At 34.5% G+C, this 22,697-nt stretch overlaps 1 protein-coding gene across 1 annotated transcript in view; it reads left to right on the forward strand.

The window, feature by feature from the left end:
* Slc6a14 (solute carrier family 6 (amino acid transporter), member 14) overlaps window positions 1-22,697 on the forward strand; it is a 32,701-nt gene that overhangs the window by 6,922 nt on the left and 3,082 nt on the right. Inside the window, exons 4-13 of the mRNA XM_013019866.1 lie at window positions 317-478; window positions 1,480-1,615; window positions 4,121-4,253; window positions 6,033-6,173; window positions 14,226-14,454; window positions 16,137-16,262; window positions 17,979-18,097; window positions 18,596-18,695; window positions 18,956-19,065; window positions 22,008-22,175. Coding sequence (XP_012875320.1) covers window positions 317-478; window positions 1,480-1,615; window positions 4,121-4,253; window positions 6,033-6,173; window positions 14,226-14,454; window positions 16,137-16,262; window positions 17,979-18,097; window positions 18,596-18,695; window positions 18,956-19,065; window positions 22,008-22,175 — 1,424 coding nt within the window. The remainder of the gene's footprint in view (window positions 1-316; window positions 479-1,479; window positions 1,616-4,120; window positions 4,254-6,032; window positions 6,174-14,225; window positions 14,455-16,136; window positions 16,263-17,978; window positions 18,098-18,595; window positions 18,696-18,955; window positions 19,066-22,007; window positions 22,176-22,697) is intronic.

Below are 22,697 nucleotides of genomic sequence, written 5' to 3' on the forward strand. Positions count from 1 at the left end.
CTGGGCCAGAAAGTCTGAGACTATTATTTCCAATTAAAGAGCAAAAAGGTGGACATGAAGCTGTGGCACAATCGGTGGAGTGCTAGCTCAGAGAACAAAAGCTCAGGGACAGTGTCCAGGCTCAGGAATGGCCCCAAAAAGCCAGTTATCAAAATAGTTTTAAATCTTGTAAAAAAGGTACTCTGAGTGTATCACCTTTTCATCTCTAACCCTTCTCAAAGGATGACAGAGTTATATGAAATAATCTTTTTATTTAAAATAGATTTTGTAGAAGTTGAGATGAAAGCCTCATGAGTTTAATTGTTCTCTTTTCCAGGTGTGGGAATCACAATGGTCCTGATATCCATCTTTGTGACAATATATTACAATGTCATAATTGCCTATAGTCTTTACTACATGTTTGCTTCTTTTCAAAGTGAACTACCATGGAAATATTGTTCTTCTTGGTCAGACCGAAACTGTAGCAGATCCCCAATAGGTAAATTTCATTGATTTAATTTTTAAGATATAATCAACTTTTTCTTTTAAAAAATCTTCTAAAATAGACTTAAAGGATTAAACTATTTTCTAAGTAATTTAGGTAAAATTTTATGTGCTCCATGAGTCACTGGGTAAAACAGAATATAGCACAAATCACCTGAAAATATGATTAATGTAACATGTTTGCAGGAATGCTAAATCATGCCTAGGAGTACTTCTTGCAGACCTAAGTCCTGGGCAGAATAGAAATGAGAATGTGATAAAGAGAAAAGTGCTTTGCACTATAATAGTACTGTAGGTTTTGGAGAACATTGGGGATTGTCTTTGTCAATATGTTGCTAATCTTTGGAATAATGTCCCACTGTGATTATATATACACATCAGTGGATACAGTTATAAAAATTTCATACTTTTAAAGAATTGAAAGTCATGTTTATCTATGTAGGTTAAATAAGTAAGTTCACCTACTAAAAATTCCTTAAAATACTAAATATCAACTTAAACAATATTATTGTTAATTATCATAAACACTAAAATGGCTTAAAAGGGCTGGTGATATTATACTTCTTTGCAACATAGTATTAGAGAAGAATCACATGTTGACTGTACATGATTTATTCTTTAATTTTTTCAGTTGTGGGGCTTGAACTCAGGGCCTAGGCACTGTCCCTGAGCCTATTTGTGCTCAAGGCTAGTGTTCTATCACTTGAGCCACAGTGCCACTTCTGATTTTTGAGTGGTTAATTGGAGATAAGTGTCTCCTGGGGACTTTTCTGCCAGGGCGGGCTTCGAACTGCAATCCTCAGATCTGAGTAGATAAGATTATAGGCACAAGCCACCAGCACTTGGCTTTGTAATTTTTTTTTAATTCTACCATCACCATATAACAATTTACAGAGTAATTTACGTATTTTATCATTAAAACTTTTTCAATAGGAAAGTACTCTTTTAGAATTAAGAATATGTCTATGTCTGAACTTTTTTTTTTATCCTTTTTAGTAACTCACTGTAATGTGAGTACAGGAGGAGAGTTCATCCAAGTGAATATAAGCTGGGTAGATGCCAACAACTTTACTTGCATTAATGGCAGTGAAATTTATCAGCCAGGACAGCTTCCCAGTGAACAGTATTGGGAGTAAGTACACTAGATGATTTATTACAAAGGTTATGGAAAGGTTTTATAAACAAAAACAAAATCCTTACCAGTTCTTTTTCTAGCAGTCATAAGTAGAAAAAAAGGAAATCATAGCAGATTAGACTTCATTTGACTCAGAGATTTACTTATCCTACATAAGTAGTTATTTCTTGAGACTTCAGCTTATAATTAGTAATATGTATTTTATCAGTTATTCAAGGTGTACAGTATTATAAGTAATAATTTAGTACTTACTAGCTAGAAAATTAACAGATTACTTGGAAAAATATCCAATTTTTTGGTTATAATAAAGAAATTTTGATGATGAATTGGTGGATAATACTGCTAGACACTTTTTTTGTTTTACTAAGTTTTGAACTCAGGACCTCTTTCTTGGTAGGCAAATGCTCTACCACATGAGCCATGCTTCCAACCTTGATTTTTGCTATTTTCTATATAGTCTCATAAACTTTTCTGCCTAAGCTGGTCTCAAACTATTTCCATTCTCAAACTCTTGAGTAGCGAGGATTACATTGTGAGACACTGGTAGCTGGCCCAACTTTCCTTCTAAAGTTGCAATTTTTCATTATCCATTTTACTTACAATTGTCACTGTAACAATAGATACTTAGGGTTATGTTTACTTTTATTAATCTTATTTTGTAATTTAACATTTTATCTTTAAGTAGTTGTACAAGTTTGTCAAAGCAGTTTATGAATACAATATATCTTGATCAATGTCACTCCTTTCAAAATTCGCTCCCATCCCTTACGTACCCAGTCTTTTCCTCATTCTTATAATTTTGTATATATACGTTGGGTTTTGACTGTTTTCTTCTCCTTTCTCCTCTTTATTTGTGTACTCCTTCCCCTTTGAACCATCTCTCTTTACTGCTTTTATACCTATCCATTACTCTTAGCTAATATACATGACTCTATTGTTTAATGAGCTCTTCAGCCTCATGTTAAGACCCTAAACCTTATGTTTAACTGACATATTTAAACCTAAAAGATACATATTAATGGTAGACTGTGTGATGTTTTGCTACATAAATATGCTGTGTGATGATTAAATAAATATTCAATAACATCTCTAACACCATTTCTTTATGGTGAAATCTCAAAATCTCTTTGTTTAGCTTTTTGAATGTGAGGTGCATTGTTATAGTTACCATGCTGTGCCACAGCATACTACATTGTCTTGTTCCTGTCTAATTGTAGCTTAGTGAAAATAGTACCTATTGGCCTCTGGTGGCACTGTTCTTTTTTCATCTTCTATGAGATCAGCATTATACATTCCATAAATGAGTGAGATCATGAAGTACTGTCTTCTTTGTCTGGCTCATTTCATGTAATGCAGTGACTTCCAGCTTGATGTACAAAGGAGAGGATTTCATTATTGAATATGGCAGAATAGAATTCTATTGTATATATGTACCACCTTTTTTATCTAATCATATGATGGACATCAAAGCTGTTTCCATTTCTTGGCTGTTGTGAATGGTGCTCCCAAGCTTCAGAATGCAGATGTTTCTTCCATACACTAAAACCATTCCCTTTTAGTATATACCCAATAGAGAAATTGTTAGAACATGGTAGATCTATTTATATTGTTTAAGGAACCTTCATCCTACCTTCTATAGTGTCACTCTAAAATCTTTAAGTCTTGAAATGGTAAACATCAAGAATTGAGGGTCTAGATCCATGTGTATTGTTAGAGAAAAATCAGGAAACCTTTTAAAAAGATGAATAATGGGATGTTTTGAATTTGGCAATATGTACAAGTATGGAAGAAGGAACTATCTAATACAATTTAACATGTTTTCTTTATTATTCTGAGAAAAAATATAATGATGAGTCAACTGAAGACAGAGGATATATGATTAATTTCTTCACAGTAAAAGTTTTAAATATTAAGGGAAAAATCATACATGAAACCAGTAGATTTTTTTCATTATAGGTTTTAGAAATTTAGACTGGCTGTGATTAGCCTGACTTTTAAGTTTATAAATACATTCATTTTTTATTTTTACATTAGCATACATTAGTATGAGAGGATTTGATAGTGACAATTCCATAGATGAATACAGGTCTCTTCAGAGCTTAATTTTTTTTTGGGTCCGGTCGTGGGGCCTGAACTCTGGGCCTGGGCGCTGTCCCTCAGCTCTTCAGCTCAAGGCTAGCGCTCTACCACTTGAGCCACAGCGCCACTTCCGGCTTTTTTCTTTTTGCTTATGTGGTGCTGAGGAATCGAACTCAGGGCCTCATGCATGCAAGGCAAGTGCTCTACCACTGAGCCACCTTCCCAGCCCCAGAGCTTAATTTTTTAAGGGTATTATTTTTGTGCCTTCCTAGAATAGAATCTATCAATGAAAGAGTCCCAGGACATTGCTGTATTAATCAGATACATTACTCATGATAATTTCCCTTAGAAGAAACAGACCCCAAAGTTCAATAATTTAAAAAGAAATGATTCTGTGTTCATAAAAGGACTTTTGTGTTTCAGTAAAGTGGCACTTCAACGGTCTAGTGGAATGGATGAAACTGGAGTAATTGTGTGGTATCTAGCACTTTGTCTTCTTCTGGCTTGGCTCATAGTTGGAGCAGCACTATTTAAAGGAATTAAGTCTTCTGGCAAGGTAATATAGGGAGTGCTTCAGATAATGATGTTGTGGCCTTCCAATTTCATTGTATTTTTGTCTATAATAGTTTTCATTCAATTATATGAGAACTTTTAAAGTAGACATTCTAATTTAAAGTAAATACATTAGATCACTGCTACTGTTAACAAGAAAGCAAAATCTAATGCAAGAGTTGTATAATTTTTCAGAATTGAAGCTTAACTATATTAAAAAATTTGTCCCACTATAATAATAAGCATCTTGAATGTTATATAGTATTTTAGTGTTTGGTTTGAAACATTGAATTCCACTATGCATAGGTGAAACATTGAATTCCACTATGCATAGGGCAATAATATTGGGACTACTCTTATAAGAGAGACAGACAGACAGACAGAGACAAACAGAGAGAGAGAGAGAGAGAGAAAAGGAGAGAGAGAGAGAGAGAGAGAGAGGACTTGGTATTTATTTTCCTAAATAAAACCTTTACAAATGGGCTCATCTTTTCGCAGCAAAAAGGCTTCTTTAAATTAAAAAATCTGTCATATTTTTCCTCTTTATTTGTTCATGTATTAGTCTGTGGTTTGTGCCAGTATTGGATCTTGAACTCAGGGTTTCACTTTCTTGCTTGGCCTTTCTGCTCAATGCTAGCACTCTACCACTTAGCCATACACCCAGTATGATATTTTTATTTTGCAGAACTTACAGTGGCTTAAGTGGTACAGCACATGCCTAATAAGTGCAAGGCCCTAAGTTCAATCTCCCAACATTTGCTAAAAGTAAAAAATCCCAAATCTTTTCATTAGTGTAATGATGATTTCAAAGAACAATATGAAAAGTTCCCTCTGAGGAGTTATACAGTATTTAGGAAAATGATTGTGTTTTTTACTATTAAAGTTTATTGAAAGCAGGTAAACAGTAATAGCAGGATAATATCTTTTTATTATTGTTATGATATCTAGCACCTTTAATTCATGAGACATGCTTATATTGTAAAACTACCATGAATATCACAACCCAAGTGGAAATTTCCAACATGTTTCAGTTGAACATTTTTTGAAACTCTTGGTTCGTTTTTGGTATTAATATTGGAAGAGTCCATTAAATACCATTTACCCAGGCAATTAATTTTTATTGGCCATTGGATGACTTGTTTAAATAATCTCCCCTGAGCATATTATCAAACACAGGACATCTATGGATCAAAGAAATTACATTAATGAAAAGCCAGCTACAAAGACAGTTTGTTCAATTGGAACTATGTATGGTCTAGGACCGCAGCAGTATGTTTGAATGTGTGCTATCAATGCTCTTAATAGTAGCTTCAAATAACAATTGTTCACTATTTAATAAAACTTTCATGGAATTTGGACATGCACTCACAGATATTTTCCTTCTTTGGGGGACATGACACTGTACTATTGTAGGATTTTAAATAATTTTCATCTTAATGCAATAATTTGATGAAAGACATTCTGTCCCCTTGATGTTTCTACAAGGACATACTTAAGTATTTCAGCTAGATCTCAAGTTATCACTGCCGATGTATTGCTGTTTACAGCATGAAACTGTGAGATATTGCTTCATACATCAGTGTTTTGCGAATAGATCCTCTGAGAGTGGAGAGAAATGTGAAATTCTATTCACTGTGATAAAGGAATCATCAGACTTATTAATAATCTTATGAAATCTCTAGTATTTTATTTTACTAATCTCAATTGACTAATCATTCAACTTGCATTCAACTGTGCCAAGATTTTAGAATTACACTAACTTTTGGTTGTTTTTATTTGTTAGGTGGTATATTTTACAGCCATTTTCCCTTATTTTGTCCTACTTATCTTGTTAATACGAGGTGCAACTCTGGAGGGTGCATCAAAAGGCATTTCATACTATATTGGAACACAGTCAAATTTCACAAAACTTAAGGAAGCTGAGGTAAGAATTTGGATTTAAAATAAACAGAGAATGTAAACCTTAATAGAAAACATTGAAATCCTTTTGTTTCATGTAAATACCATGATACAGTAGCTTGCAAAAGAACATGTAGTTTATTTTTTTAAAGATTAGAAAATAAAATTTAATTTGTGTTATGAATATAAATTAAACTTGTTTTTAAAAATTGTGATAATATAAACATTAAAAATTAAAATCATAAAGCATAACAATGATTTCTCCTAAACAATTCTTCTAAAATATTTAGAACATGTAGTTGAATGTTAAGAGTTCTGGCCACCAGGATGTCTGATATTACTGTGTATATGACAGTAGTCCTCTCCTGTGAATGAGATAACTTTTATCAATAGAAAAATTCAAATTTAATATTTATTCATTGTAAAAATTGTACAAAGGGGTTTTATTGTTATAGTTCCACACATAGACATATATGATCATATTCATCCCATTATTCTTAATTAACACTTCTCACCATTTGAAAATATAATATGAATGTGCTCCATTACTCTGTTTTCATATATGTCTACAGTATATTTAAATTGCATCTTTATTTCAGCATTTTGTTATTTGCTGAAATAAAGGATACAGGTTGACCCATTGTAACAATGAGATGTAGAAGACACTATTTTGAAAACAAACTTTACAACTTGCAGTGGGGTAGGGGGGTGAGTTGGGGAGGTCGGGAGGGAAGGGATGGTATGGGAAAAACAAAAGAGGTGGTAACTGCTCAATAGGATATGTACTCATTACCTTACTCATGTAACTGTAACCCCTTTACAATAATAATCTTTAAAAAATATATACTAACATTTAAAAAAATTGTATCTCCCCAGCACTCTCTCCTTCTATCTCCACTGGTTTCCTCACTCTCCCTTATTATATTCATGTTCAGTTTTGAGTAATAGATTAAGTCTTTTCATTAACATAACTGATTCTCTTTGACTAGTAGCAGTGAAGGATTATTAATTTTCAAAAGGATATTTCTTTGCTGAAAATTTCATGCCCTATTATACATTTTATTTTACTTATTTTTTTGCCAGTCGTGGAGCTTGAACTCTGGGCCTGGGCACTGTCCCTCAGCTCTTCAGCTCAAGGCTAGCACTGTACCACTAGAGCCACAGAACCACTTCTGGCTTTTTCTGCTTATGTGGTGATGAGGAATCGAACCCAGGGCCTCATGCATGTAAGGCAAGCACTACCACTGAGCCACCTTCCCAGCCCCCTATTATACATTTAATTATCATCAAATATTAATATGCCAAAAGTGAGATCAATTTTTGTCTACTGTATTATAAAGCTAAAATAGAAATTTAACATAGACTAAGTATTCTATATATAAAATTTTTACATAAATATGCGCAATGAATGTGAGTCAGGTAGCTTTATTAACTTTGGCATATCTGTAGATAATGGCTTATGTCATGGCACATGATAATTTTACAATTTTTGGAGGAAGAGAGCAAGAATAGTAGTGTACTGTAGATACAAACATCCTATGGATACAAGCTAAGAATGTTTTCATTGTTTTTGTAGACAACATTTACAAACTGTATATTTTAAGCCTCTGGTAATTTAGAAACTCATACTCTTATATCACAATCAAGCAAGCCGGGCGCCGGTGGCTAACGCCTATAATCCTAGCTACTCAGGAGGTTGAGATCTGAGGATCTCAGTTCATAGCCAGCCCAGGCAAGAAAGGCCGTGAGACGCATTCCAATAAACCACTAGAAAACAGGAAGTGGCGCTGTGACTCAAGCAGTAGAGTGCTTGCCTTGAGATGAAGAGCTGAGGGATAGTGTCCAGGCCTAGATTTCAAGCCCCACGACCGACAAAAAAAAAAAAAAATTAAGCAATAATGTTATCTGCCAAACTAGAACTAGTAGAGCTATATAGTCTTCTATATAGAATTCATGTTAATTTCCAGCCAGTGGTGTTGTAAACCACCATGAGCACCTTAACCTAGCAGGACAGAGAGCAAGGCAGTGATGGAAACTGGACCATGAAACTGGTTTAGGGGAACCAAGGGGGCCTGTGCCTCTTGTCAGCAACAGATGCCCCAAGGTCCCTCATTTTTTTAATTTTTTTAATATGATAAAAACTGTACAGAGGGGTTACATTTACATGGGCAAGATAATGAGTACATTTTTTATCAAGCATTGTAGCCTCCTCCTTTGTTTCCCCTTCCCATCCCTTCCAAGCCTCCACCTCCCACCCAATACTCCCCCGACCCTCCCCCCCGCCCACCAAACTTGTAAAGTTCTTATTCAACATGACAACTTGTACTTCTCATTGTTGCAACGGGTCCACCTGTATCCTTACTTAAACGTCTTGTTTTTCCCCTTCCCCTCCAAAAATTATACCGACATCAAATACAGTGAAAGCAGGGTTATATTGTGGGGGAGGGACATACAAAGCAACAAAGAAATAATCATGTAAATGCTTAAGAAACAAATGCATGAAAGACAAAAAACATTTAAATACATATCTTAGGGTTCATTTTCCTAACATCACCTTATCTGACCTTTTCTACTTGACTCATACATATACTAACTATTGCAAATGAGGGAAACCATGGGACCTATATTTCTTTGGGCTTGGCTTACTTCACTTAATATAATTTTTTCCGTCTTTCCATTTCCTAACAAATGGGGCAATGTGATTCTTTCTAATGGAGGCATAGAATTCCATTGTGTATATATACCACATTTTCTTGATCCATTCATCTACTGAGGGGCATCTGGGTTGGTTCCATATCTTAGCTATGGTAAATAATGCTGCAATAAACATAGTTGTGCTGCTAGCTTTAGTGTGGTCTTGTTTGTAAACATTTCGGTAAATGCCCAAAAGTGGGATTGCTGGATCATAGGGAGCTCTATGTGGAGTCTTTGGAAGAACTTCCATACTGATTTCCAAAGTGGTTGAAGAAGTTTACACTCCCACTAACAATGCAGTAAGGTTTCCTTCTGTCCATATCCCCTCCAGCATCTGTTGTTATTAGAGTTCTTGATATTTGCCATTCTTACTGGGGTGAGGTGGTATCTTAATGTGGTTGTGATTTGCATTTCTTTTATGGCTAAGGAGGTTGAGCATTTCTTCATGTGTCTATTAGCCATCCTTCTTTCTTCTTCAGAGAAGTTTCTCTTTAAGTCTTTAGCCCACTTATTTATTGGGCAGTTGTTTCTTTGAGGATTTGTTGTTGGGGATTTAATTTTTTGCATTACAAGTATATTTTAGATATGAGACCCTTGTCCGTTGTATGGCTAGTGAAGATCTTCTCCCAATCCGTAGGCTTCCTATTGATCTTGCTAGCTATGTCCTTTGCCATGCAGAAGCTAGGCAACTTCATGCAATCCCATTTGTCCAACCTTTCTTTGATTCGTTGTGTTTCCAGGTCTCTATTAAGAAAATTTTGGCCTGCGCCAAGGAGACCTAGGGTTTCTCCTGTAATGTTTTCAGAGTGTCTGCTTTGACTCCCAGGTCTTTGATCCATTTGGAGTTGATTCTGGTGCAGGGTGATATATAAGGATCTAGCTTTAGTTTTCCACAAGTAATTAACCAATTTTGCCAGCAACATTTACTGAAGAGGCTGTCTTTCTTCCATTCTATTTTTTTAGCTCCCTTATTAAAGATTCAATGGCTATAGGTCTGTAGGTTCATTTCTGGGTTTTCAATTCTGTTCCATTGGTCCTGAGGTCTGTTCTTGTGCCAGTACCAAGCTATTTTGATTACTATGGCTTTATAGTAGAGTTTGAAATTTGGTATTGATATTCGTCCAGCAGCGTTCTTTCCATTGAGGAGTGTTTTTGCTATTTGGGGTCTTTTATTGTTCCATATGAATTTTTGGATTGCCTCTTCTATTTCCTTGAAGAATGAAGTTGGAATTTTGATAGGTATCACATTGAATTTGTAGATAGCCTTGGGAAGTATTGCTATTTTCACAATATTAATCTTTCCATTCCAGGAGCATGAGAGTTTTTGCCATTTTCTAAGTTCTGTGTTGATTTCCTTTTTCAAGTTTTTAAAGTTTTCATCGTAGAGGTCCTTCACTTCTCTGGTTAATTCCTAGGTATTTTATTTTTTGTGGGGCTATTACAAATGGAGTTGCTTTCCTAAATTCAGCCACACTTTTCTCATTGTTGGCATACAGAAAACCATTGATTTTGGGGGTTTAGTTTTATACCCTGCTACTTTGTCAAAGTTTTGAATCAGCTCAAGTAATTTGGGAGTGGAGTCTGTAGGATTCTTTAAATACAAGATCATGTCGTCCTCAAAGAGGGAGTGTTTTATTTCTTCCTTCCCTATTTGGATCCCCTTTATGTCTGCATCTTGTCTTATTGCTGTAGCTAGGCATTCTAATACTAGATTGAAGAGAAGTGGAGATAGTGGACATCCTTGTCTTGTTCCTGAGTTAAGAGGAAATGGCTTTAGCTTTTCACCATTAAGTATAATGCTGGCTGTAGGTTTGTCATATACAGCCTTTATTGTATTGAGGAATGTTCCATGGATTCCTAATTTTTCCAAAACCTTCATCATAAAGCGGTGTTGGATCTTGTCGAATGCTTTTTCTGCATCTATTGAGATAAACATGTGGCTTTTATCCTTGCTCCTGTTGATGTGATGAATAATATTAATTGATTTGCATATATTGAACCAGCTTTGCATCCCTGAAATGAATCCTTTTTGATTGTAGTGTATAATTTTTTGGATGAATTGTTGAAGTTGATTGGCCTAAATTTTGTTGAGAAGGTTTACATCAATGTTCATCAAAGAAATGGGTCTATAGTTCTCTTTCTTTGATGAGTCCCTGCCTGGTTTTGGGATGAGGGTTATGATGGCTTCATAGAATGTGTTCGGTAGTGAACTTTCTCTTTCAATTTCATTGAAGAGTTGGAGGAGTATTGGTGTGAGCTCTGCTTTGAAGGCCTTGTAAAATTCCGCTGTAAAACCATCTGGTCCTGGACTTTTTTAGCTGGGAGGACTCTTATTGCTGTTTCTATTTCAATGCTTGATATGGGCCTGTTAAGATAGTTTAACTCATCTTGGTTTAGTTTTGGCATGTCAATATTTGCTAGAAAAAGGTCCATTTCTGCCAAGTTCTCAAACTTATTAGCATAAAGTTTTGAGAAGTATTCCCTTATAGTGTTCTGAATCTTGGTTATTTCTGTAGTGATGTTTCCATTCTCATACCAGAGTTAATTTATTTTGATGTGTTCTCTTCTTTTTCTGATAAGATTTGCTAAGGGTCTGTCATTTTTGTTAATTTTTTCGAAGAACCAACTCTTTGTTTTATTGATTCTTTCTATAGGTTTTTTGGATTCTAATTCATTTAATTCTGATTTAATTTTAATTATTTCTTTCAGTCTACTGGATTGGGGTTTATCTTGCTGCTCGTTTTCCAGGAGGTTTAGATGCGTCATTAGATTGTTGGTGTCAGATCTCTCCAATTTGGTGATGTAGGAGCTCAGAGGTATAAACTTGCCTCTGAGTACTGCCTTTGCTGTGTCCCAGAGGAGCTGGTAATTTGTGTGCTTATTTTTGTTGAATAGCATGAACATTTGAATTTCTTTTCTAATCTCTTCCATGACCCATTCGTGATTCAACAGAGTGTTGTTCAGCCTCCATGTGATGCCGGACTTTCTTTGGTGGCTTTTGGTGTTGAGTTCTAATTTTATTCCCTTGTGGTCAGAGAGAATGCAAGTTATAACTTCAATGTTTCTGAATTTGGACAAGTTTGCTTTGTGGCCTAAAATGTGGTCTATTTTAGAAAATGTTCCATGTGCTGCTGAGAAAAACATGTATTCTGATGCTGCTGGGTGAAATATTCAGTAGATGTCTGTTAAATCTAGTTGATCTATGCAGCTGTTTAGATCTGCAGTTTCTCTGTTGAGTTTTTCTGAGTTGATCTATCTAGTGGGGAGAGTGGTGTGTTAAAAAACCCTACAATTAATGTCTTTGGATCTAAGTGGGATTTGAGGGCAAGTAGTGTTTCTTGGATAAATTTGGGTGGTCCCTTGTTTGGCGAATAGATATTTAGAATTGTAATATCCTCCTGAAGTAGAGATCCCTTAATTAGTATGTAGCGACCTTCTTTATCTCTTCTCACTAATTTTACTTTTAAGTCTATTTTGTCTGATATTAGGATTGCAACTCCTGCCTGTTTATTGGGGCCGTTTGCTTGATAGATTTTGTTCCAGCCTCTAATATTGAAAATGTGTTTTTTTTACGGGCAAGATGTGACTCCCGAAGGCAGCAGATAGAAGGATCTTGTTTTTTAATCCAACTAGACAGTCTATGTCACTTAATTGGATAGCTTAAGTCCGTTAATGTTGAGAGATAAGACTGAGAGGTATTTGGGAGTTCCTGCCATATTATCCACCTTCTTGGGGCTGCAAAAACTAGGTTCTTGCTATGGTTCTTGGATTCTCAGTTTGTTTGCAGTGTCTTGGCCTTTATTGTGGTCTTGTTGGTTTTCTATGTGTAGGACATCTTTAAGAATCTTTTGTAGGGCTGGTTTGGTGTCGATATATTGTTTCAATTTTTCTTTGCTATGGAAGGTTTTTATTTGGCCTTCAGTTGTGTAGGAGAGTTTAGCTGGGTACAGTATTCTTGGTTGATAGTTGTTTGTTTTTAGGGCATGGCATACATCATTCCAGGCTCTTCTTGCTTTGATTGCCTCTGCTGAGAAATCTGAGGTGATTCTAATTAGTTTTCCTTTATAGGTAATTAATCTTTTCTCCCAAGGTCCCTCATTAACAGGGTCTTTATTGATTATCGGACAGAGGAATACATGCAGAAAGTAAGATCTCAATCTCTTTGTGAAGTTACAGTCATCAGCATGTGAAATAATCCTAGGATAAGTGACTTTCTTATCTTAGGAAGGGGAGGCAAGTAGCAAACCATCACAATTTGTATATGCCTTTAACTTCATGGTCCAAGAAAGTTTGGATTCTGAGTAACTCACATTTAGGGCAGAATCTTGGGTATATGTAAGGCTAGAAGCAATTGATCTTTCTCAGGCTGCTCCCAGCTTTATGAGAGTCAAAGAATGGCATTCCAATTCTCTTTATCAGACCTGGGGGCTCAGCATTCACAGTAGTGTTTTCTAAATATTTATAATTGAATATTTTATTATGTGATGTAGAATTTCTCTGTGGAACTTTCTCAAATTGATGATGTCTTAGTCTTGAAACCTGCCATTTACATTTTAAAGCTTGAAATGTCAATTTTTAGTTTTGAGTTCCTTTTATTGTGCTTAACAATTTTCATTCAATGATTAACCACAATAAGTCTAAATTATTTAAGACTTTATTATTTTAGTATTGGAGGTTAATTTACATTGATGTGTCCATACGTGAAATTAGTTTATTTCTTCATTTGCCTTAGGTCTACCCCTTTCTAACTTTGGCAAGTTTTCCAATCCAAAGAGTATTTCTAGAGGCAAACAGATAGAAATAAAATTGAAGTTCAAATTGATCACCGTCTATGTGTTAGATCATTTCAAAAGATAAAATGAATTAATGTAGTTTGACTATGAATTGATATTATAATATAAGACTAGGCTTCCAACATTTCGCATTTTTTTATTGTGAAAATACCATACAGAGGGGTTACAATTACATGGGCAAGATAATGAGTACATTTCTTCTCAAGCATTGTTGCCTCATCCTTTGTTTGGCCTTTACATTTTTTTCTTAGAGGGGTCAAAAAGGCTTTGAAAAACTATAGCATTGTATTTCTTAAGCTGAGGAGTTAACTCTTGGTTGCTTATTTTGTTTTATGTTTGAAAACATTTTATACAAATATGTTTTTTAAAAATGTTACTGTACAAGTGATGTATGGAGGACTTACAATTACATAAATCAATTAATGAGTACATTTCTTTTTGAACAATGCCTCCTCTCCCTCATTTTCTCCCAGTTTTTTCCATTTCTCTTTCCCCCAAGTTGTATAGTTCATTACTAACATAGTATCTAGTGATGGGACAAAGTAAACAAATACAAATGCATTTAAAAAAATCTAAATTTTCTCTTACAGGTTTGGAAAGATGCAGCAACTCAGATATTTTATTCCCTTTCGGTGGCTTGGGGTGGCTTAGTTGCTCTGTCATCATACAATAAGTTCAATAACAACTGCTATTCTGATGCCATTGTAGTTTGTTTGACAAATTGCCTCACTAGTGTGTTTGCTGGATTTGCTATTTTTTCTATTTTGGGACACATGGCTCATATATCTGGACAAGAAGTCTCTCAAGTTGTAAAATCAGGTATATAAAATTATACATTTATCAACTTTGATTAATTCAATGTAGCTAACTTATGAAATTCTAATCTAGCATATACTCATTAATGCTTGTGATTTAGAGTATATTTTCTGATTCCATTTTATATAGTTAGCTTTAATATTGTAATAATGTGTGATCTTTGTTGACAACAGTTTAGTAGAAAACCACTGTTTAAGAAGACACAAGGTGCTGGTGGCTCACACATGTCATCCTAGCTACTCAAGAGAATGAGATCTGAAAATCACTGTTTGAAGCCAGCTCAGGCAGGAAATGTCTGAGACTCTTATCTCCAATTAATCACCAAAAAGCAGAAGTTAAACTTTGGCTCAAGTGCTACAAAATTAGCCTTGATTAAAAAAAGCTCAGGAACGGTTCCCAGGCCTGGACTTCAAGCCCCAGGACTGGTGTGTGTGAGTGTGCACGCACACACACACACACACACACACACACACACACACACTCATATTCTTAGAAAGTAAACACCAGGATTCTTAAAGCAGGAATTCCTTATTAAACTTACTTCTATTTTATGTCATTTGATAGAATTATTGGTGAATGATGACAGAATGTCAGGACTAGAAGGGATTCAAGTAGAGTTCTTCATAGTGTACTGATGTACAGAAATGTTATCTTTGTGTTACATAAGGTCAAATATCCAGGAAATGATAGCACCTATACTCAAAGTTGAGTTTTAGGAATCCCAGGTCAGTCCTCTGGGAAGTAAGAGAAACAAAATAATTAAAGCAAGATCACATAATTAAATTGGGAGAAAATTAAAAGCATCTATTAAGGTAATATCAAATAGAAAACAAGATTCAATTTATAGTTTACTACATACAACTTTGCAGATACCTATAAGCTAATTAAAATGGCATTGCTCAGGGATTCTGAGTAAGCATTTGGAATGAAGATTAAAATGTAGTTCCATATTAATATGTATCTTACTAGATAATGGTACTCTTTTTGAATTTGTGACTAAGATAAAGTGAACTGATTCAGGTTTTTAACATTAAAGACAGTTGTTTCCAGCCAGATGCTGGTAGCTCAGGCCTGTAATCTTAACTACTCAGGATGCTGAGTTCTGAGGATCGTGGTTAAAAGCCAGCCTGAGCAGGAAAGTCCATGAGAGTCGTATCTCCAATAACCCACTCAGAAAACGGGAAGTGGTGCTGTGGCTCAAGTGGTAGAGCGCTATCCTTGAGCTGAAGAGCTGAGGCACAGTGCCCTGGCCCAGAGTTCAAACCCCACGACTGGCAAAAAAAAAAAGAAGAAGGAGAAAAGAAAAGAAAAAGACAGCTGTTTCCAAATCACAAGCTTGTTAATCCCAGCACTTGAAATAGGAGAAGAAGGATTTAGAATTGAGGCCAGCCTGGGCTATACAATGAGACTGTGTTTAAAATAAATAAAGAATATATATTCTTACATGAGAAATATTCCAAATGTAAAATTTGCACTAGTAGCTTAACTCTTGTCATATGTTCACATTAGCATATTTTATAACAACTACGTCACATATTTTAAGAGATGAAATCATATAGTTGATAAACATTGCCATAGGTTGCATTGCCTATTTAAGATAAGACTTCTGTAAAATCTTTGAAAGTATCCAAACATCTGGTTTTTCTTGGTGACTAATTTAAAGTATCACACATTTTTCCCCCTAGGCTTCGATTTGGCGTTCATTGCCTACCCAGAGGCTCTAGCCCAACTTCCAGGTGGTCCATTTTGGTCCATATTGTTTTTCTTCATGCTTTTAACTCTGGGTCTCGATTCTCAGTTTGCAACAATTGGTAAGGAATACTCCCAGTGCTAACATAATCCACATTTCCTTCACTTTTTCTCTACTAAAAGTATCCTTTGTTTACTCCTACCATCCCCCTCTAGCTGTTATTCAAAGCATAACCATTCTCAATTAATTTTCAAAGTAAAATGTAAATTAAAAGAATAGAAATAGAAAAAATAAATAGTATTCGTGGAGCTGACTCTCTGAAGAAATAAACCTAAATAATTTATCATATATTCTTCAAATATTGCTTAGTGTTACAGATGAACTTGAAGTCTTATACTACACAATTCACGTTTTTCCTGAGAGGAAACATCATCTTCGATTTTTACCATATTCATTCCATGTCTGCATACATTGTATATATCTATAATTAGCACAAATATTCAATACTTCACATAAATGTGAAGTCTCATAGCTTACATACTATTTTGATATACAAAGACATATAAATGAATCCACATTAAAACATGGACATATAGAGCTATTTAACAAATAATCTATTGCCCAATGGATTGCCCTATTTAATTTAAATTTCCCTATTTAATTTAAAATTATCTTTAGTTTTAGAAAGGGGTTACCATTCAATATGTCAGTTTATTATACAATGCATCTTGATGAACATCACTACTTTTGTCATTCTCCCTCATCTCTCCCAACCCCACTGTCCCAATTTTCCTAGTTTTATTTCATATAATTATTGAATATTATGATGCATTCATCTACCTTTTCTCTCTCCATTTTTCTACCATCCTCCCCTTGACCTTCCACCCCCATAACACACCACAAATTTCCATTTCTTGTATTCAGTTGGTTAAACTGTTACTTTAAAAAGTAACAATCACAGCTGAAATAACTATCCTTATACACTGTTCTATGTATACATAGGAATTTCCCTTAAGGTACACAGCTAGGAACTATGCAATAGTTTTCATCATATTCTCTTACACAAAATTTTTCTAGATACTTTGTTTTCAAGAGCAAGTCTAGATTCCTCTGGTTATGTTCCAAAGCCCTAAAACATCTCAAATATACAATGATTTCATGCACCTTTGTGTTCTTAGCTAGTTCTCTGTTTAATGAACACATACATTTCTGAAATCTAAAGACATGCCGGTGTCTATACTTTTAAAATATTACCTAGATTTAAATCCTATTTGAATCCCCTTTTTTCTTTTAACTCTTTTTAAAACTGCTTTAGTCTCCAGAGATATGTTACTTTGTGACTGATATTAATGAAAAACCTTATAAGACAGATAAACAAATAAAAAACAAACAACTAACTAATAAAAAAAAGAGGCATTGGTGGCTCCTATCTATTAGCTACTCAAGAGGATCACAGTTCAGAGCCAACCTTAGAAGGTAAATCCTAGATTCTTATATGTAATTAATCAACAAAAAGTTTGAAATTGAAGGTGTGACTCAAGTGGTAGAGCACTAGCACTGAACAAGAGCAAGTAACCCTGAGTTCCATACCCAGTAAACACACACACACACACACACACACACACACACACACACACACACACGAAGAAAGAAAGAAACACATTCTCTTTTGGTCAGAATCCTCAAGTGATGGTTCCTAAAACAACAGACCATATGGTGTTTTGTTTTAAGGTGGGGCTCAGAGTACACTCAACACATATTTGAAAATATGATTAATGCAAATTGAATTCTTTTATTAGTCTTTTGGATCAAATTTAACATTTTTTTTCTTCTGAAGAAACAATTACAACAACAATTCAAGATCTATTTCCCAGTGCAATGAAGAAAATGAGAGTTCCAATAACTTTGGGTTGCTGCTTGGTTTTGTTTCTCCTGGGTCTTGTCTGTGTGACTCAGGTAAAGTACAGTTTTTCTCTTCTCATAGACAAAATATTAGTTGCAACTTGGGATTCTAAATAAAACATACCGAGGCTTAGAGATGCTTAGTGACAAGTGTGTGCATGTTTCCAGTTTTAGCCCATTTCCCTCTATTGTAACTTGACTAGGGAGTATATATTTGCAGAAGAAGAGGCTAATCATGATAATTTTACAAATTAATGAGACTTTAAGCATGCAATGTTCATTTCTGGGTGGCTGTCTGGAGCATGTAAAGACAGAATGAAAATCAGCTATTCCACATATTCATGTTTTCCCAATTTAAAAAAGTAGAAAGGTTTTTGAACTAGTTAAACACACATTTGTGTATTTTTGAAAGGAAGATTTGTTCTCATGTAATTAGTATTAAGTACAAATTATAGATTCTATTTGAACACTTCATCAAGTGTAAAAATAATTCAAATGTCAAGTGTAAAAATAATTCAAATATACCTGAAAGTAATTGGTGTTTTTTGGTAGGCTGGAATTTACTGGGTTCATCTAATTGACCACTTCTGTGCTGGATGGGGCATTTTGATTGCAGCTATACTGGAAATAATAGGAATCATCTGGATTTATGGTAACTACTGACTCTAAAATGATTTATGACTTTTATTAAAAGTTCATTTTTCATTTTCATTAGGTTTATGTAATTATATTATTAATAATTACTAGTAGTAAAGCATGATGTATTGATCAAAATGTATTATAAATGTAGTTGAAAGTATAGAATTTGTTGCTGTGATATAGTAAAATTGTAGATAATAGAAGGATAATTTAGGTGACATGATTTGAGGAAATGAGTAAGGGCTCAATATACTCTGACATTGTTTTCTTCAGGAGGGAACAGATTCATTGAAGATATAGAAATGATGCTTGGAGCAAAGAGGTGGATATTCTGGCTATGGTGGAGAGCTTGCTGGTTTGTCATTACGCCGATCCTGTTGACGGTGAGTACTCATATAGCATGAGCTTGATATTTTAAAAACCATACTTTTGTTTCTCAGAAACTTGGGGAATAATATACATTAAAGACAATGAAAATAACTTGTAAATGAATGATTTTTGGGTTTTATGTTGTTCCTGAGTGATGCCTGCAACTGCCTAAATTACAATGCCATTTAGTGATGATTTTTGAGCCCATGGGCTTAAACCTCTACTGTTTGATAAAATAAGAGCTTCCTATTGACTGAAAAGGTATCAATAACTCAAAACTATTAATACTATTAATAGCATAAACACATCATTAGAATAAATGCTTGTAACCCTACCTATTCAGGATGCTGAGAGCTCAGGATCATGATATGAAGCTAATAGGGCAACAAAATCCCTGACAGTCTTATCTTCAATTTAACCATCAAAAAAGGCCAGTAATGTTGCTGTGGCTTCATTAGTGAAAGTTGAGCATTAGCCTTGAGAGAAAACAAGAATCTCAGGATGGCACCCAGGCCTTCAGTTCAAGCCACAGGACTGGCACACACACAAAATGTATGATTTTTCTCATTTTCTCAGAGAGATGCTGATATGTCAATAATGTTCTTAACAATTTTGCCAGGTAGAGAAGAAATAAACAATAAAGGCCAGGTAAACTTTAAGGACATCAGTGCATCAACACTTCTGCAGGCAGTGGTTTATGCTGATAAATCCAACAATTGGTAATATTTAAGAACTGAAGGAAAACAAATGATGTCTGATTGAGGAGATGTGATACATAAAACATTAAAAATGTCAAATAACAGTCCAGGAAAGCAAAAAGCTGAGTGCTGAAATTTTAATTTCATGAGCTGGAGAACTTCTATAGTCTTGAGTTAATGATGGGAGTGGAGCAGTGCTAAAGACGTTGGAGTTATGTTTTAGTTCTCATTAGACATCAAGCAATTTGATTCAGGATTTGTGTTATATCTGAAGTACCATATTTGATTGCTTTTATAAGGTGTTAGGTTTTATTTTTAACATCGTGTTATCACTTTCAAGTAGTGAGCAGTTTGAGACTCGATATGATGAATTAAAGTATTTGCATGGCCGGGCACTGGTGGCTCACGCCTGTAACCTTAGCTACTCAAGAGGATGAGATCTGAAGACCCTGATTCAAAGCCAGCCTGGGCAGAAAATTCCATGTGAGATTCTTATTTCCAGTTAACCACTCTACAACCAGAAATGGAGCTGTGGATAAAAGTGGTAGAGACCTTGTCTTGGGCAAAAGAACTCAGAGACAGCATCCAGGTCCTGAATTCAAATTCCACAACTGACAAAAAAATAGTTGTATTCTCTAGCCAGGTGCTAGTCACTCACACTTGTATTTTTAGTTGTTCAGGAAAGTGAGATTTAAGGATCACAGTTCAAAATCAGTACAGACACAGAAGTGCATGGAACTCATCTCCAATGAACCATCAAAAAGCTGAAAGTGGAAATGTGGCTTAAGTGGTAGATCATGTTACGATCAAGAAAGAGGTGCAGGCAAGTTGAGCAAACACTTGAGGCTCTGAGGTTAAGCACTATACTGGTTTAAAAAAAGAATTATTTTTATCTTTTAGGGTTCATATTTTTACCAGAGTCCCTGATTTTGTGCTGAACTTTTTTGTTTCAGTAAATGTCTCCAAGTGATATATACTTTAGCAAAAATGTTCCAGTAGAGTGTATTTAAATTCACATGTGTTTTGATAGGCATAAAAGGGTAGTCTGTGTAGTGGAGAATAACAGAAACAATTGCTTATCAAGGAGAGAAGTATGCCTAGAATGTACTTTTACACAGTGATTGAATTAATATATATGCAGGCTAGCTGATAGGACAAACTCAAACTATGTTACTATAACTTGATTTTCTTTGGGTATATACTTAGCACTGGCACTTCTGGATGATATGGTAGTTTTATTTTTAAGTTGTGAGTCACTTCCACACTTTTCCATAATACTTACACTGATGTACAATTTGACTAAATGTGTAAAGATTTCCTATCTCCACATCCTCAACAACAATCCCATTTTTGGGTACACATCCAAACAAAAAGAAATTGGTATGCTCAAGAAACATCTACACTGCCATGGTCATTGCAGCACTATTCAGAATAGTTGAGAAATGGAAATAACCTAAATGTCCACCAACTGATGAATGGATAAAGAAAATGTGATACATACCGTGGATATTACTTAAGCCTAAAGAATAATGATATTTTGTCATTTTTGACTACATAGAGAGAACTAGAGATCAGGTTAAATGAACTAACTCTGGTGCAGATAGACAAGCACCATATGATTTTACTCAGATGAGCAATCTAAATAAGTTGATGTTGTAAAAATTGAGAGTAAAATGGTAGTTACCAAATGCTAGAAGTATGTGGATATGTGTTGGGGATCAAAGACATACTGATAAATAGGTACTTAGTTATAGTAAGGTTCAAGTAATAAGTTTGATGTGTTACTACACAATAAATTATGTTAGATATAATAGATAAAATAATGTCTGTACATTTGAAAAAGAAGAAAGGATTTTGAAACTCTTCACCATAAAATGATGTTGGAGGAAATAAATGTTTAACCTATATATGTATCAAAACATAACATGGTATGTGTCATGCTATATTTCAATTAAAATTAAAATAAATTTAAACTTTAAAAATTTCAGTAATTAATTTATTTATTTTACTTTGAGTATAACAGATAATAAAACATTTTATTGCAATATTTGCTGAACAAGTATTCATATCATTGGTAAATATATGGAAGTATTAATTATGGAAGAATTTTGGTTCATTTTATATACTGGAGTATTAGTTCCTTAATTATAGTTTTATTTTCATTATTTTTGATAAGTAAGTAATGGAATCAAAACACTAATCATTTTTACCATAAAGTCTAATCTTTAATTTTATCTTTCCATATTGTACTTTTACAGGCAATTTTTATATGGTCACTGGTGACATTTCATAGACCTGAATATGCTCAAATTCCTTACCCTGATTGGGGAGTTGCTCTAGGCTGGTGCATGATTATTTTCTGCATTATTTGGATTCCAATTGTGGCTATTGTCAAACTAGTTCAAGCTAAAGGAAACATCCTTCAAGTAAGCACATTGGGTTTTTATACTTTATGTAAAGTATAAATGAAGAGAAAAAAGAAGAAAAATTTAGTTACATGCCAGTAATATAAGACTTTTATGATATCAAATGAATCATTTGTTCGACTTCTGTCTCTGAAACAATCATGTTTCTGGTCCATAGAATCATATTCTCTATATATTTGTGTGTTTCCCTGTATTAGACTATAGCCTCCTGGTGGGAGTCTAATTTTTGTTGCTGAATGCTCAGACTCTATTATAGTGCTCAACTTTAACATTTATGATCTCTGTACTTGTCCAGAGTTATACTGGAAGATTATCTCACAAAGCAAATTATTTAATTACTTATTTAGCCTTTTCTAGTCTCAATTGTTAAGGTTCTATCCAGTTACAAGAATTATGTGTATGCTTATACTGTTTAAGCATAGTAAAACTTCTTCTACCCTGTGGAGAACTTGAAACATGCTTTCATAGAGGTCTAGGAAATAGAGTTACTACTTTTTTTTACTAGAACAATGACAAGGTGAA

This window comes from Dipodomys ordii, unplaced genomic scaffold (genome assembly GCF_000151885.1).
Source record: "Dipodomys ordii isolate 6190 unplaced genomic scaffold, Dord_2.0 Scaffold47, whole genome shotgun sequence".
NCBI lineage: Eukaryota > Metazoa > Chordata > Mammalia > Rodentia > Heteromyidae > Dipodomys > Dipodomys ordii.